Source organism: Balaenoptera acutorostrata, chromosome 20 (genome assembly GCF_949987535.1).
Source record: "Balaenoptera acutorostrata chromosome 20, mBalAcu1.1, whole genome shotgun sequence".
In the NCBI taxonomy this organism is placed as follows: domain Eukaryota; kingdom Metazoa; phylum Chordata; class Mammalia; order Artiodactyla; family Balaenopteridae; genus Balaenoptera; species Balaenoptera acutorostrata.
In genome coordinates this window covers 49,263,599-49,278,148 of record NC_080083.1, presented here as the reverse complement: position 1 = coordinate 49,278,148, position 14,550 = coordinate 49,263,599, and the positions used below count along the sequence as shown (strand labels likewise).

Below are 14,550 nucleotides of genomic sequence, written 5' to 3'. Positions count from 1 at the left end.
CTTCAGGGACCCTGCCTTTTCTAGTCTGAATACAAACACCTGGACTTAACCCTGTGCCTCAGTGTCTCCTCCTGGGAATGGTCAGGAAGGGGAGCCACCAGGCCCGGCTGGACTTCGGTCTCCAAATGTCCCCTCAGCCTCCCTCCACCCTCTCCTTCACGGGGGCCTTCCAGAGCCCCGGGGAGCCCAGGCCCTGGGGCGCCCCCATGCTGACCAGCCCAGGCACCAGACGCCCACCCTCATCGGACACTGAGTGACTCATTCCTACTGAGGGAGGGTGGGGAGATGCACCCTGGCCCAGAGGGGCAGAGAGACACTCTGTTCCCACGTGGCCCTCTGGGACCGCAGGCCCTCCGTGTCAGAGCAGGGCATGGCTCTGACCTTTCCTTTCTGTCAACAGAGCCAGCTTCCAGGGGTAAGCATGGGGGCCCCAAGGGCTCAGCTTCAGGATCTCCTCAGCCAGGCCTCCCCCATCACTCTGGGCCTTCAGAGAGCCACGGACAACAAAAGCAGTCCTCGCCTCTTACCTCCTGCTCCGTTATTGGGCCAACCCGAGACGCCGCAGCGCTGGCCATCCCCGGGGTGGTGGGTGGGGGAGTGGAGGTCGAGGGAGGGCTCTGGTTCCCAGGCCTCTGCCAGCCCAGGCAGCAATCACCGGGACAGGCTTGGGCTTTCGTGTGACCGCCAGGGCCTGGGCACTGCTCTAAGGGGCTCTCACCCTGAAGCAGAGATCAGACTGCTTCAAGGTCTCCGTGGGGTAGAGAGGGGAACTGACTGACCTCGGGGAGAGGGCCTACTTGGGGCTGAGGGGGTAAGAAGGGCTGCCAGGCATAGGTGCAGGGTTGGAAAAGCAGTAGCGGGGCACACAGGGGCTCTGGGGCTATTTCCAGCCCTGCGATGAAGCTGGCGTGGGTCCTGGGGCTGATGTCTGTCCTCACGGGAGGCTCTCGGCATCATAATAGTCTGGGGGGAGACAATACCCTCATGGTGACTCCCTCCTGCCTCAGTGGAGCCCAGGGAGGAAACCGGAAGGGGACAGGCCAGTTGTCCGTGGCCGTGACAGTGGGGGGCCCTCAGCCCCCCAGGGCGCATGGCCTTCCTGGCCTCTGATCGACCGCCAGGCCTGGGCCCCACTGCCCACCCACCTGGTCCCTACCTGAAGCTGGGGGTACATCCACACCCACAGTCCCTGCGGCGCTGGGGGGTGGGGGCGGCGGCACGGCTCTCCTGGGATGGGGAGGAGAAAAGAAAGAGCCCCGTCAGAGGCCCCAGTAGCCTCTGGAATTTCACCCACAAGTTTCCCCACCCCAGCCTGGCCCCTAGCCAGCTCTTCCAGCCCAGCCCCAGAGCAGGGCCCGAGCAGCACCCAGACCCCCAGCCTCACTTACGCCCCCCTTTTCCCAGAGGTAGGAGGGTGGTGCTGAACCCTGGCCAAGGGCTGCAAGTGGGGCTGCGGTAGGGGAGGGGAAAGGAGAGGGGCCGGCCAGGGGAGCAGGGGGCCCAGAGCAGGCATCAGGCAGGGCAGGTAGTGGTGGTGGAACACCAAAGGCCCCTCCTCCTGGGCTTCGGTCTCCTCCTCCTCTTCATACGCTGCCTCCTGTTGACCCTCCAGGTAGACCTGGGGATTGTGCAAGAGGGGAGGGGAGAGGATACAGGATCAGGCTCTCCCTGCCGCCACTCCTCCATTCCTCTAAATTATTTCTCCAGATACCCAGCACAAAATAGCTACTGTTTATTGGGCGTTTACTACACACAAGCAAGGCTCTTTGGAGACATTCATTCCTTATTTTGCAGATGGGAAAAACCGAGGCTCAGAGGTTAAGTAACTTTTCTAAGGTCACCCCGCTAATAAGGCCAAGCAGGGACTGGAGAAATCCAGGTATGACTCCAGAGCTGGGGCCAGGAGTCCAGCAAGCTACCCCTGGCCTCACCCCGTTACGGATACAGGGTTCTTGGACTCTTTAATCAATAGAAATTGATAAGAAGCCAGCCAAGGAATTCAGGCTGGGAATTCACTGGGACTCATGCTGCCCGAGGGAGCGAGAACAAGAAACAGGTGCCCTTGCTTGCTCCCCAAGGAGCGTGGGCTGGTTCCTTACATGGGGAGAGGGGAGGGACTGATTGGTGGGTTGGGCTGTAGGGGCGGCTTAGGTGGTCCGCCCACCCTCTTGGTGGTGCTGGGTGCAGGAATCACGCGCAGTACCCTACTTTTGCACCTCAGAAATGGCAGCTGATTTGTGGCCTTTTTGTGTCTTATTGTTCATAATTGCCCCAACTGCGCATGCGTGCCGTTATTTTTAGTCTCATTTCCTTTGTATTCTGCGGCTCGAAGAGACGTTTGTCCAGGTGCAAGCACTGCAGCACCGCAGCAAAGGGTCCCAGGTCCCAGCCTGTCTCAACCCCCAGTCCCTGGACCCGCTTATGCCCCACTTGTTGAGGTAGGGCGCTCCTCCCAAGGGCCCCCTGAGGGCCTGGGGGTGAAGGGGTGGCAGCAGCTCCTCAGGGTCTCCCTCTGCCTCGACTCCTCTGACCGGCGCCTCCGTGAATCTCTCTCCGCTCCCTCCAAGCTGATAGGCATCCTCTCACCACCCAGCTGTCACCCCTCCGGACGTCTCAGGCTGCCCATTGCTGGCTGAATAAGGCTCGGCCTTAGAGCTCCTCCCCCTCCCATGCACCCATCACCTCCCCCCTACACCCCCTCCCCACATATACACAGGGTTTCCTCCATTCCGTCTCTTGATTCTGCCCCTGCCCACCTAGATCGTGGACACACCCCTCACCTCCTGCAAGCATCAGAATCCTACCTGGCTTTCAAGGGCTGGTTCTAAGGCCACTTGCTCCTCCAAGGAGATGTTCCTCATGCCCCAACCAGGTGGCCCTCACACTTTGTGCCAGTCACAGCCAAAGTTGCCTTGTATTCATAGTCATTCATTTATTCATTCACTTGTTCAACAAATAGCAATTGAACCCCTAATAAGTATCAGGCACACCGCCTGCCCTCCTGGGTCTGCAGTCCGATGGGGGATGCACTGCAGGGAAACCTTGAAAACAAGACCTGAGTGGTCTGGATTTGGGGACCCGCTACCTCCACTCCATGGAGGCTGACACGGGGGCCTGGCACATAACAGATGCCAAACAGACCTAGCCAGATAGATGGGGGCTGGCTTCTGGCTCCTCTGTTGCCTGATCCTTTTTCTCAAGGTGGGGGGAACCCTAAATGGATGCCCACCTCTGGCCCTGCAGGCGGGCAGCCCCGGTAGCCCACCCCCACTCCCCCCGCTCCAGCCCACGCACCTGCGGGCCAGACCAGGCAAGCCCCTTGTTGAGCGCCGCTGCCACCTGGCCACTCAGAAGCAGCTGGTGCGTCTGCGCGTTCTGCAGCAGCATCAGTTCCAGCAGGTCTAGGGGACGGGAGTTCAGCAGGCCCGCGCCAGAACTCCCCCTGCCCTTGCCCCGACCCCAGGGCCTTTCCCCCAACTCCAGCTCCGGGGGGAGGGCGGGGGAAGGAGGGGTGCAGCAAGGACGCCCAGAGAATGTGCCGGGCAGAGTCGGGTACAAAGTGGGGAGATCCCGGAGTCTCACCTTCCTTCACGCGGCTCGGCTGTGGGGACGGAGGTGGGATGGCCCACAGGAGGGGCTGCAGAATGGTCACCCAGGGCTGGGGGGGGGGGGAGGGGGAGACTCAGGCTAGGTGGGGAAGGGATGGGGACCCCCCTCGCTCCCCACGCCGTGAGTCGCTTCCCTAACCTCGCAGGAGCTTCTCCCCTCCGCGCGCCCATGGCCTCCCTGTCAAGTCTCTTCCTCTCTGGCTGGGGTCGCTCTCCTCACCCACCCCCGCTCCTCCAGGGTTCGGACCCTCCAGGGACAGCTCCCCAAGTCAGCCCACCCCTCCACCCCGCCCCCAAGGCCTTCCAGGTAAAGGCAGGCTCTGGTCCCCGACTCAGCCTTCACCGTCGGGGCTACAGTCTGTGCGGGGGGACGACCCCAGCTCCCTCCAGTCCCTGAGGCCATGGCCAGCTGCAGCGGATCAGGGTTACCTTGACGACACTGGGCGACGCCAAAGTCTCCTCCTACGCATGCGCAGGTCCCGCCAGCGTTCCGGTGCCTGGGACGTTCGCCCTTCGTCGCCGCCTCCTGCTCTTCTCTCTCCACCTCTAGGGACGAGGGGTCCCGAGGACCCTCACCCCCACCCCCGGAGGCCCAACTCTCTCCCAGATGTCCACATCCAAACCCCCGCGCCGTGGCTGCCTGGGCATCACGGCGCATCCCTCGCTGTACCTCGCACCCTTGGGCATCCCTGGCACGGAGCCTGGGGGGCCGAGTTTGTTGAGTGAATGCGTGAGTGGCTGGGGAGGCCCGCCCCAACTCGGACACTTGGTTTTTGGGGCCCAGTGCCCAGCTGACTAGGATGATGAGTTAGGAGTAGAGAATTCTGTTGGAGCAGGCTTGGGGGCAAGGGGCAGGTGAATGAGGAGGGCAAAGGATTTGCTCCCTGTCACTCTGAATCAGAGGGCCGTCCTGCGGGCCAAGAGTGGTTTCTGGAGGCCACCAAGGAAGGAAACACCAACCAAGTTCACGGAAAAGGCTGGCCCCTGTTTGCTCCCCGGTTCCTGGTCAAGGGGAGCCACTGCTCCAAAGAGGTGGCAAAGTCTGGGGAGTTCAACATCAGTGACCCCATTATTGCCCTTCATCCCGGAAAAATTACCAAAGCTTGCATTCTTTCAACAGGAAGTTATCGAGGTCTTCTTTGCTTAAGAACAGGTGAAGGGAGAGATCTATTTCGGCAGCTGTGACCATCCTAAGATAGGCCCTGAGCAGCAGTCGAAGAAAATCCAGACAGGAAGCTGGGATTAGCACCCCAGAGTGGCCTTCCCCCACCCTCCACTCCTGTTCAGCTCCCCTTCCCAGAAGTCCTGGTGTCTAGAGCCAGAAAGACCATTCCCACCTCCTCCTTTGTACCTTCGTCCCTGTCTCCAGGAGATGGGGACTGTGGGCGGTGCATTAGCTGTCCCCGTGGGTCTTATGGCGTTGACAGCCATCATCAAGCTGAGATCGGGCACTGTGGTCACAGGCCTGCAGTGAGTGGGAAGGACACAGAGGCGCGTCTTTCCATCTCCACCCTCATTCCAGGGAGAAAGATGAAACCAATCCTTGCGCTCACCATCAGCAAACTTTGACCCAGGAGGTGCCTGTGTGTGCGAGGTGCCCTTCTGAGCACTGTAGACACAATAGTGTATCCTCGCTGGTTCCAGCGTTGTTGGGAAGTGAAAAATTCCCCTGAAAGGAGAGCAAAGATACAAGACTGTGCAAAGTGCCTTCTGAGTGAACCATACAAGAAGAGATCATGAAAAAGAGAAGACTCAGTCACTGAAGGGTGGAGTTCTGAAGGAGGTGGAGACCCTTGGGATGGGGCCAAGCAGTGTGAGAGGGAGAGGGCAGCCCAGGCTGGGAACACAGCCAGAGCAAAGGTGCAGATGCGGGAATGGACGGGGCCTGTAAAGATCCAGTGGCCCAAACTACCTGGCAAGGGTAGGGGATCTGGGCAGAGGGAAGTTCCAGGCAGACACAGGACAGACTCAAAGGCCAAGTTATAGAAGTGAGGCTTTGCCATGCGGGTAATGGGAAGCTCTTGGTGGGTTTTGAGCAGGAGAGAAATAAGGGGACGACGTGTGCACAGCCACATTTTAGAAAGATTTATCTTGTTTGTCATATCTTTGTTTATGTCAACCAGAATTAGAAAGAACAAATGTCTGATGGGATGTGTCCTCCCAATGGAATACTATTCCGCCATTGACAATTTTGGTATAGAATATATCTACTGATGTGGAATGATGTCCAAGAGAGTCAAGCAAAACAATCAGAAAGCATAGTAAGATCTTATTTTTGTTTTAAAAATTATATGTATATATGTGCATCTGTGGGGGGGGGGGCGGAGAAAGAGAGGGAAAGAGGGAGGGAGGTAGAGAGAGGGGCAATTATAGAGAAGCTGTCAGGGCTGCCCATACCCGGCAGCCTCCCCACTTCTCCACACCCTCACAGTGCTTCCTGGGATCTCCTTCCAAATAAACTTCTTGCTGTCAAATCCTTGTCTCAGGCTCTACTTTTGGGGGAATCCAAACTAAGACACCGGTCTCCCACTTTCACCATTTCTGCTGCCCAGGCTGCTGCTAACTCCTGGGAAAAGCTTTTCTAGCAGCTCTCTGATAAATTTGTGTTCAATGACGTGAAATACCGAAGTCGACATTGAAGAACATTCGTCTGGGAGTATAATGGTCCATGTATTGAACTGAGGCAAAGCTGGAGGCAGGGAGGCCAGCAAGGAGGCCACCTTCCTTCCCTGTAAAGGAAGCTCAGAGCAGGCTGGAGGTGGCTGTAGGAAAGAGGCAGGAAGAGGTGATCATGTCAATACCTCAGATATAAGATCGCACGTTAACCCTACATGAGACTTACTTGTATTTTGGAAGACAGGGTTGAGATAAAAACTACCTGGCTTCTGGTATCCAATTAGAGGTGTCAAAGGAAACTGAAGCATTTGCCCTTTGAATAATGGGAAAACCACACACTTATCTGGCAACGTTATTTTGCTTACAGATCTAACTTCAGTCCAACAGTGGAGGAGGTGCCTTTCTGGCTACTTGCCCTGCCTACTATTATTTTCTTTGGGGTGTTGAACACTCCACCTAATCCCTTTCCATTCTTCTCAGTGGGGACTCTTATTTGCATCTTCACTTTTTTGTTTTGGGTTTTTTGTTTGTTTGTTTGTTTGTTTTAGTGTCCCAAAACAATATGTACCGAAAATCCTCCCTGTTGCCTTGGTAAATCTATTCCTGGAAATAAGCTAGACGTGGAAAAAGATTTCTACTCGTATGTGTTCGTTGCAGTGTTATTTTTAAGAGTTGAAAGTTGAACGTTACCCAATGTCCCATAGTAGGGAAATGGTTATGCAAATGGAAGTAATTCACTCCAAGGAAGAGTTTGCAGTCATTAAAAACCATGGAAGGGGAAAAAGGGCTCCCTCCTCTCCTCCTTAGATGGAAATGTAGAGAAAAGGGTCTTTTTAAGAATTCAAGGGGAGGGACTTCCCTGGTGGTCCAGCAGTTAAGACTCCACGCTCCCAGTACAGGGAGCCTGGGTTCGATCCCTGGTCAGGGAACTAGAGCCTGCATGCCGCAACTAAGAGCCTGCATGCTGCAACTAAAGATTCAACTAAAAGATCCCACATGCCACAACGAAGATCCTGCGTGCTGCAACTAAGAGCCGGCACGGCCAAATAAATAAGTAGTAAAAAAAAAAAAAAAAAAAAAAGAATTCAAGGGGAAATGAATGTCTGTGTGGTACAGCTGAGGAAGTGCTGAGCAGAGAGAGACTGACCCAGTAGCAGTCTCTTTTTTTTGACCCATTTCGTAAAAAGGCACAAATTGGAAGGAGTTAGAATATGAGGGTTGAAAGAGAGGCGCTAAATACTGCTTTGCAGAATTTCATGTCTAACTGGATTTGTGGGGAGAAGCCTTGAAATTATAACAATAAAGAAATTCCATTTTTCTGCTTGGAGGCTCTGACTATACTATTTCTGCAAATCATGGTTATCCTTGTGAGATGTGTGTGTGGGGTTTTATCCAAAAGGCCCCTGGTGGTACTTTGGGGACTTATAAACACATAGATCACACCAATGGGATGCCGTGTGATGGGGACCCAGTTTCAAGGTCCCACCCCATCAGAATGGAGCTATGGGATGGAGTCCAGAACCCTCCCCTCCTGGACTCCCTGGAAATTGGGGTGCCACCAACCATGGGGGAGTACTTGCTGAAGCTCCCAGAAAGTCACCCTGGACTGAATGACTCAGGGAAGAAACTGACTTGCTCAGGCCAGGGGGTGGGGCTGGGACAGGGTGTGACGAAGCCAATTCCTGTGGATCAAGATATTTTCTGAAAGGTGATTCTGTTTTGCAGGATTCTTTGGCTTGTGGGTGACCGAAATTCAACCTAAACCAGCTTAAAGAAAAGGGATTTGGGGGGCTCATGTGATAGGGAAGGACAGTGATGGAGTTGGTTTTTAGTTTAACTGATTCAGGTGTCTTCAGGTCTCTCTCTCTCCATCCTTCTCTCCCTCTCCTTCATCTCCCCCTCTCTGCATGTTTTTCCCTCTTCCTGCAGACAGACTTTTCCACTCGTGGGAGACACACCGCAGGCACCTTCAGATGTACTTCAGTTACTCTAGACAAACTTAGAGAATCCCACAGAGAGAGAGATGATCTTTCTTTCGAATCAATACATACAAATCCCCAGGAAGGACTATAACTGGCCCCACTTGAGTCACATATCCAGCTTTTGGACCAACCACTGTGGCCAAGAGGATTGGCCAGACCTAGGTGACAATGTCCATCTCCGTGGCTGGGGCAAGGTGGCTGTCCTGTAATCAGGAGCCCCACGAGAATCACATATTTGGGGTAGGGAAGCAGTTCCCCAAAGCAAGGAGGAATATTGTTATCAAGAGAGAGGTATTCATTCCACTCGGGCTGTGGATAAAAGTCGTATTTAACACACAGCTTTTGTTTTCCCATCATCCCCATCCTTAATCCAAATGGCACCTTGTGCAAATTAGAAAAATTAGCCCCTTCCTCTAGATATTTTGCTACCATCTGCTAGAAAATTATCATCTTGAATATACTAATCTGCAATGCCTACAAATGGGATTGGTGCCCAGAATTGTGCAGTGCACAACCCATACAACCAAATGCAGCAGCCCTGCCCCCTCGTATACTATAATTCCCTTCAATAACTTCAATTCCTCATTAAAGAAAGTCTTACTCCATAGAGCTTTGGGCAGGGGCAAGGCAGTGACTGAAAGGGCAGAGCCATAATTGGGAATGACAGCTGCTTCCCACCGTCTCCCCTCCAGTGCCCACAGACAGGGAGCCGTGTGCTATCCAGGGAACACTGACCAGGAATTCCAGACAGTGGCCAGCAGCAAAGCAAATTGGAGCTGCAGCAGGGCTGGGAGTGATGAGAGGGACCCTGGGGAGCAGCTTTAGGGAGACAACTTGGGAAGAATATGAGATAAAAGGTTTGCTTTTCTCTGAATGCCAGAAGAAGCAAAGAAGAGGCAGGGGCCAGCAGACACTGGATTACATTAGCAATACAACTACGTGGAAAATGTCTGTCAGGTCAGTGAGCAAAGCAGGATAAAGAACCTTGCAGAGAAAACACCAAGGCTCCCACTTTGGTCTAGAAGACATGCCTCTGAGGGTGTGAGTGATTCACTGGGTGGAGATGTGTGAAGTCCGGGCACAGCAGGAACTTCTCAGACCACAGCCAGGCCTGGCCCGCAAGGAGGGGCTCGACAGTGCTGAGGTTGGATCCACAGAGAGCTACTGGGAGGAGAGGCGCCACTGGGCCCGCTCCCAGGATGGAGGGTGACCGCTCCCCGGGGCTTCCCTGTGCCCCTCTCAGAGGTCACTCCGGGCTGGGCTCGGCTCAGACAGGGCTCTGGCTGCCAGAAAAGACGGTGGCAGTGATGGGTATGGGAGACTGGGGGAATCTTTGGGGGACAGCTACTCTGGATTCACCCAGGGATTCTCTCGTCTGTTGGGGCAGGCGCTGGTGAGCGAGCGGAGATGGGTCATTTCTCAACACCTCCACTAGGGGTCACCCCAGTCCCAGAGTGGAAGGTGGGGGAGGGGGGCTAAATAACCTCATCCCTCCCCCTACCACACCCCCTTCCCCAGCCTCTGAGGGACAGATGTCTAGCTAGAGGGGTGGGGGAGTGGTGGTGGAGAAATGACCCTCAAGACTGCTGTGTGGTACAGCTGAACAGCTGTGTGGGGGGGGGGATGGGTGTGTGTGTGTGAGATGTGGGTGTGGGTATATAGGTAGGCATCTACTTGATAAAAATCTAGTGACCATAGGTACATATAGGTGGCCCCCGTGTACATGTGAATGGGGGCATGTTACATGGGCACAGACAACCGCATGGGTGTAAGTAACATGCATGAAATGCAAGAACGCATGGGCGTGACTGTGGTGTGTGTACACACTTGATACAAGTATAATGTCTGTGATACACAGCATCTGTGCTCATCTGGGCAGGAGAGCACGTATGGCTATATGCGTGTAATAATACACATATGTGCACGAGCCTGACATGAGCGTGGGAGCGAGTCTGTAAGTGTGAGTCGCAGGCCTGTGTGTGAATGGGGGTGACATGCAGTGGAAGCGTTTCTGTGACTGTGTGAAGGGTAGTGGTTTCCATGTGTGGCTGAGCGTGTGTGAGTGTGACGGGGGAGCGCAGCCATGAGTGTGCACAGAGTGTGTGAGTGTGCTAGCCAGCCTGTCCCCTGGGAGTGCTTCTGGGAACGAGAGTGAAAGGAGATTCACGTGTGAGAATGAGCCTGCGTTAGTTCGTCAAGGGAGGGAGAGAACCGCGTGTGTGGGCTCAGACGCGTGCCCCAGTGAGCGTGCGTGTGCGTGTGCGTGTGGGTGGGCGAGCGTGTCGCGTGTGGCCCACTCTGGGCCAGCGGGGCCCCCGGCCCAGGCGGTCCCGGCCGGGCCCAGCACACCCCCATGAGGGAAGCGCAGCCCAGGCTCCCACCTGAAGATTGGCCCAGTCCTCAGGTTTCACTCATGACCCTGTGACATCAGCGGCAGCAGCTGTCCCCGCCGGCCCGGCCCCCCGGCCAAGTCCCCCAGAGTCCCAGCCGCAGCCCGAGGTGGGCACGCCGCTCCGCGCTCGCCGCTCCCGTCCAACAGTGAGTACCGTGCCCCTCCGCGCCCCGCCCGGGCCGGGCGCCCCGAGGGCAGGCCACCCGGAGGGGCCGGGCACCCTGGCCCCCAGCCCGGCCTGGCTCCGAGGAAGTCACCACTTTGCTCCGGGCACCGCTGTCCTCCTGCCCACACCGGGCCCTGCTCCGAGGCTGTCCCTGCCCAAGCTCCTCGGGCCGTGACCCTCAGTCCCCACGCTTGCCTCTCTCTGCCCCGTCACCTGCTCCCTGCCCTCAGCAGGGGTCCTCGCCCTGGTCACCAGTGGCCCAGGGGTTAAGGCTCGGCTCCTTGGAGTGACGCAAGGGGCAGAGACTGGGCTGGTGTCTTCAGGAGGGGTGGGTGGAGGAGCCGAAACAGCGACTCCCTGGGCCTGTGTGCAGTGGCCTAGAAGGCAGGGGTGTGGGGGGAGGGGAGCAGGAGGCCGGGGCGGAGGTGGGGGTGGGGGGGGCGGGGGGGGGCGGGGGGGGGGCGGGCGGCTCCTTTGCTCTGCTGAGACAGGAATCTGCGAGATGCCAGCGGAGGACACATCTCAGGCTGCGAGGCCAGCCGGGCTCTGCCCTCCGCCCCGGCCTCTCCCCGCCCGGGGAGCCCTCGGGCTCCTTTCCTGGAGAAGCCCCGTGTGGTGGAGGGGGTGTGGGCACAGGGAGCCAGAAAGTCCGGCGTGAGGGGGGCCACCGTGCCAAGGGGGCTCTGGGGGGCTCAGAAGGAGCCTCAGGGCCGGGGTGAGGGGGCAGGGGTGCGGTGCCAGGGCAGAGCGCAGCCCCCTGCCCGCTCCCTGCTGGCAGAGTAGGGTGCCCAGGACACTGGAAGGGAGGGCGGGCAGTGGCTAGCGGAGAAGGCCAAATGGGCTGAGCAGAGACGGAGAAGGTATTTTGGAGGCGCGTGGGGCTGGAGGGAGGTGTGCTTTCAGGGCTGCTCTGTGTGTGTGTGTGTGTGTGTGTGTGTGTTGGGGGAATTTGTTCAAAAGATTTGGGATGCCCCATCTAGAAGGCTCCTACGGGGGCCGGGGGGTGCTGCTTGAGGCTTTCCAAGAATGCATTGATGGGGGAGGGAGGGCCTGAGCCCCTTCCCACTCCACCCAGTTAAGTACTGTGTCCCGCTGCCCCTCGCCCTGCTCAGTGCACGGGGTCAGGGCGGGGGGCCAGGTCATGATGAGAGCTCGCGGCACCCCACTGTGGGGAGGCAGCCCTCCAGGTAGAGACTAGACAGGTCCCCCTCCCATCCATACCGCCTGCCGCGGGGGCCTGCCCAGAAATCAGTCACCCCAGAGCCCCGAAGGTTAGAGCCCAAGGGATCCTGGAAGGCCATTTAATTCAGCCCCTAAGCATGAGCCAGCTGGGGGAGAGCAGCTAGAGACAAGTTTCGGGCATCTGGCTAGTCTGGAGAGGGGAGGGGGCTGACAGAGAGGTGGGGCGGAGCCACGGGCGAGCATTGTTGTCACTCATCTGTGACCCCACGGGTGGCATTGACTGAAGCCAGGTGTGCAGGGCTGGGGTTCGGGGCACAGAGGGCTGGTTCTCTCAGGACCCTCCAGATTCTTCTGGGGTCATCCCCAGTGCCCTGCCCGTGGCCAGCGGTGTGGACAGCTGTGGCCATTGCACTAGTATTTGGAGGCTTGTCACCTGTACAGGACGATGCAGGGGCCCAGACATAACCCAAGGGTCCACCCGCATCTCCATCCCAGGCGTCTCTCAAGGGATTGGCTGGGATTTTAGCAGGGTTTGGGAAAGGTACTTAGGGGTCCTTCCTAGATGGTCCCATCCCATCCTGGCCTTCCTTGATGTTTCTGGTTGGGCACCTGCACAGGGTGGGAGCTTGGGACTCAAGGTCACCTCCAGCTCTAAGCTGGCCTGAGTGTCAAGGTCTGCCCAGCCGGCTTCCCTGCCCCGACCCCAGGCCCAGACCAAGGGGAAACCCGGAGGTTGATGCCAAAGGCATTGAACTCCTGGCCAGATGTTGGGGGTAGTCCTGACAAAGTCCCTGCCTTTAGGGCAACTCTGGCCACCAGAACAGAGAAAAGTGTAATGGCAGGGACGGGTGGGGTTTAGAGAAGGCTCCTGGGAGAGGCAGAGCCAGAGAAGAGAGAAGGGATTGGACCTTACAGAGAGGAGTGGGAAGGCTCTCTCTCTCCAGGTGACAGGAGAGAGATGCATTGAAGAGAAATAAAATATCTGAGCCCAGGGGCCTCAGAGAGCAGGTAGGGAGAAGGAAGGGGAAGGACATCAACAACCCCAGTCCAGGTTACACAAACCTTCTGTCCCTCGACTCCTTTTACAGGGAAGGCTCAGACTCAGCAGGTCCTGTCACCCAGGGCACACGGCTGATGAGGGGCCAGGGCTCTGTCCACAGCGGCCAAGGCCCCCGCTCGCTGGGAAGGAACTCACGCTGGTGCAGGGCTGGGCCATGGGGCAGAGTTCGCCCCTGGGACACAGGGAGCAGTGGGTTCCTGTGGGCAGCCCTAGGGGTCTCCAGCCTTGCAGTGGCAGGAACAGGCCTGGGCTCCCCAGGGCTCCATCAGAAGGTGCTCATGGGGCTGGGGAATCCCAGGGTCCCTCCACCTCCACCACCCCTGCCCAGGCCTTTCATGTGCTCTGGCCCCCATTCTGCCTCATCAGCAACAGCTATTTTTATTCCCGGCAGTTTTCAGTCAACAGCCCTTGTGTGTGTGTTGGGGGGGGGCGGGGAATGGGGCAGCAGGGGGAATGGGAGGGGCTTGAGGAACCCACAGGAAGCGGGGGTGGCAGGGGAGCCGCTGTGCCCCTCAAAGGGCGGGCTGCCCCCACCCCCAGGGCCTCCCTGTCCTCTGCCAGAAGCCCTAGCATAAATGGACAGTGCAAAACCACAAGAGTCACCAGACCCCACTGCTTTTGAACTGGTTTGTGAAACCAGGTGCCTGTCTATCCCTCCCCTGCCCCACAGGTGCTAGACGGTCACCATCCAGTTTAGACTGGGGTGATGATATACCTTAGTGGTTAAGAGCCAAGGTCTCTTTCGAGAGCAGGGCTTCCAGCCTCAGTTTACTACATAAATAACACTTGGCAACTTCCTTACCTTCTCTGTGCCTCCGTTTCCTCATCTGTCAAATGGAGTGATAACAATAGGGTCACGGTCAGGATTACATGAGCTCTTGACATGTGAGGTGCCCAGGACAGTGCTTGGCAAGTACATAAGTGTTAACTAGTAATTCATTAATAAGCTTGTTAGCAGGCTGTGACTCTGAAATAAATGTCTCCTTGTGGGGGGGGTGGTGACAGAAGGGGAGAAGGAGCTATAAGGTGGGGAAGCAGGACCGAAGGTAGGACAACCCTATGCAGCTCTGGGTACCCTGCATAGCTGGGAGGGGGTGGGTTTTTTCCTATGGGGAGATCCTTTCATCATATGGACAGCAGAGCTCATTTTATGAGGGTCTGTGGTTTGCAAATGTTGCCTTAAGGGCTGTGAAAGCGCTAAGCAGAGCCCCCCACCCCGGGCTCACATTTTAGTAAGAGCTGCAGGTGACTCGTCTTTTGTGAGGCTTTTTAAGTTCTTGATTGGCCTAATTTTGGAGAAGGATCTTCCACCAGGGTAGTTGGTGAGAAAACATCCCTGGAGCAGTTTCTGGGGTTGAACAAAGTTCTCGGAGTGAGTGGCAAAGCCAAGCTGGCTGCGGGTCGGGAGAGTCCATCAGTCTTTCTTGGGGGTTTCAGGTTATAGGCTTGGGTCCTGCAGCCCACTCATCCTACTGCCTCGTGCACCTCCCAGGGCCCGACAGGGGCCTGAGGTCCGAGTGGGAAGGGCTCAAAACTCACCCTAC

General features: G+C 56.9%; 2 protein-coding genes across 2 annotated transcripts in view; one reads left to right on the top strand and one right to left on the bottom strand.

Annotated features, from left to right (window-relative positions):
• Positions 1-763: 763 nt before the first annotated feature.
• Positions 764-4,011, bottom strand: PRR29 (proline rich 29). Its single transcript, XM_007175748.3, has 6 exons — positions 3,952-4,011; positions 3,583-3,658; positions 3,295-3,401; positions 1,389-1,618; positions 1,157-1,227; positions 764-963 (listed from the first exon to the last, which is right to left on the bottom strand). The coding sequence occupies exons 1-6, from the start codon at positions 4,009-4,011 to the stop codon at positions 935-937; spliced, it is 573 nt and encodes a 190-aa protein (XP_007175810.2). The 3' UTR covers positions 764-934.
• A 6,502-nt stretch (positions 4,012-10,513) lies between these two features.
• SCN4A (sodium voltage-gated channel alpha subunit 4) overlaps positions 10,514-14,550 on the top strand; it is a 46,430-nt gene continuing 42,393 nt past the window's right edge. Inside the window, exon 1 of the mRNA XM_028164905.2 lies at positions 10,514-10,744. The gene's annotated coding sequence lies outside the window, so the exon portion shown is untranslated. The remainder of the gene's footprint in view (positions 10,745-14,550) is intronic.

What these genes read in the sequence shown, in the direction of transcription:
- PRR29 (XM_007175748.3), bottom strand. Translation starts at nt 4,011, where the DNA reads ATGGCCTCAGGGACTGGAGGGAGCTGGGGTCGTCCCCCCGCACAGACT. An exon ending in GCCGAGCCGCGTGAAGGAAG is followed by an intron (nt 3,402 to 3,582) that starts GTGAGACTCCGG and finishes CCCGTCCCCTAG; the next exon opens with ACCTGCTGGAACTGATGCTG. An exon ending in GGATGTACCCCCAGCTTCAG is followed by an intron (nt 964 to 1,156) that starts GTAGGGACCAGG and finishes GTCTCCCCCCAG; the next exon opens with ACTATTATGATGCCGAGAGC.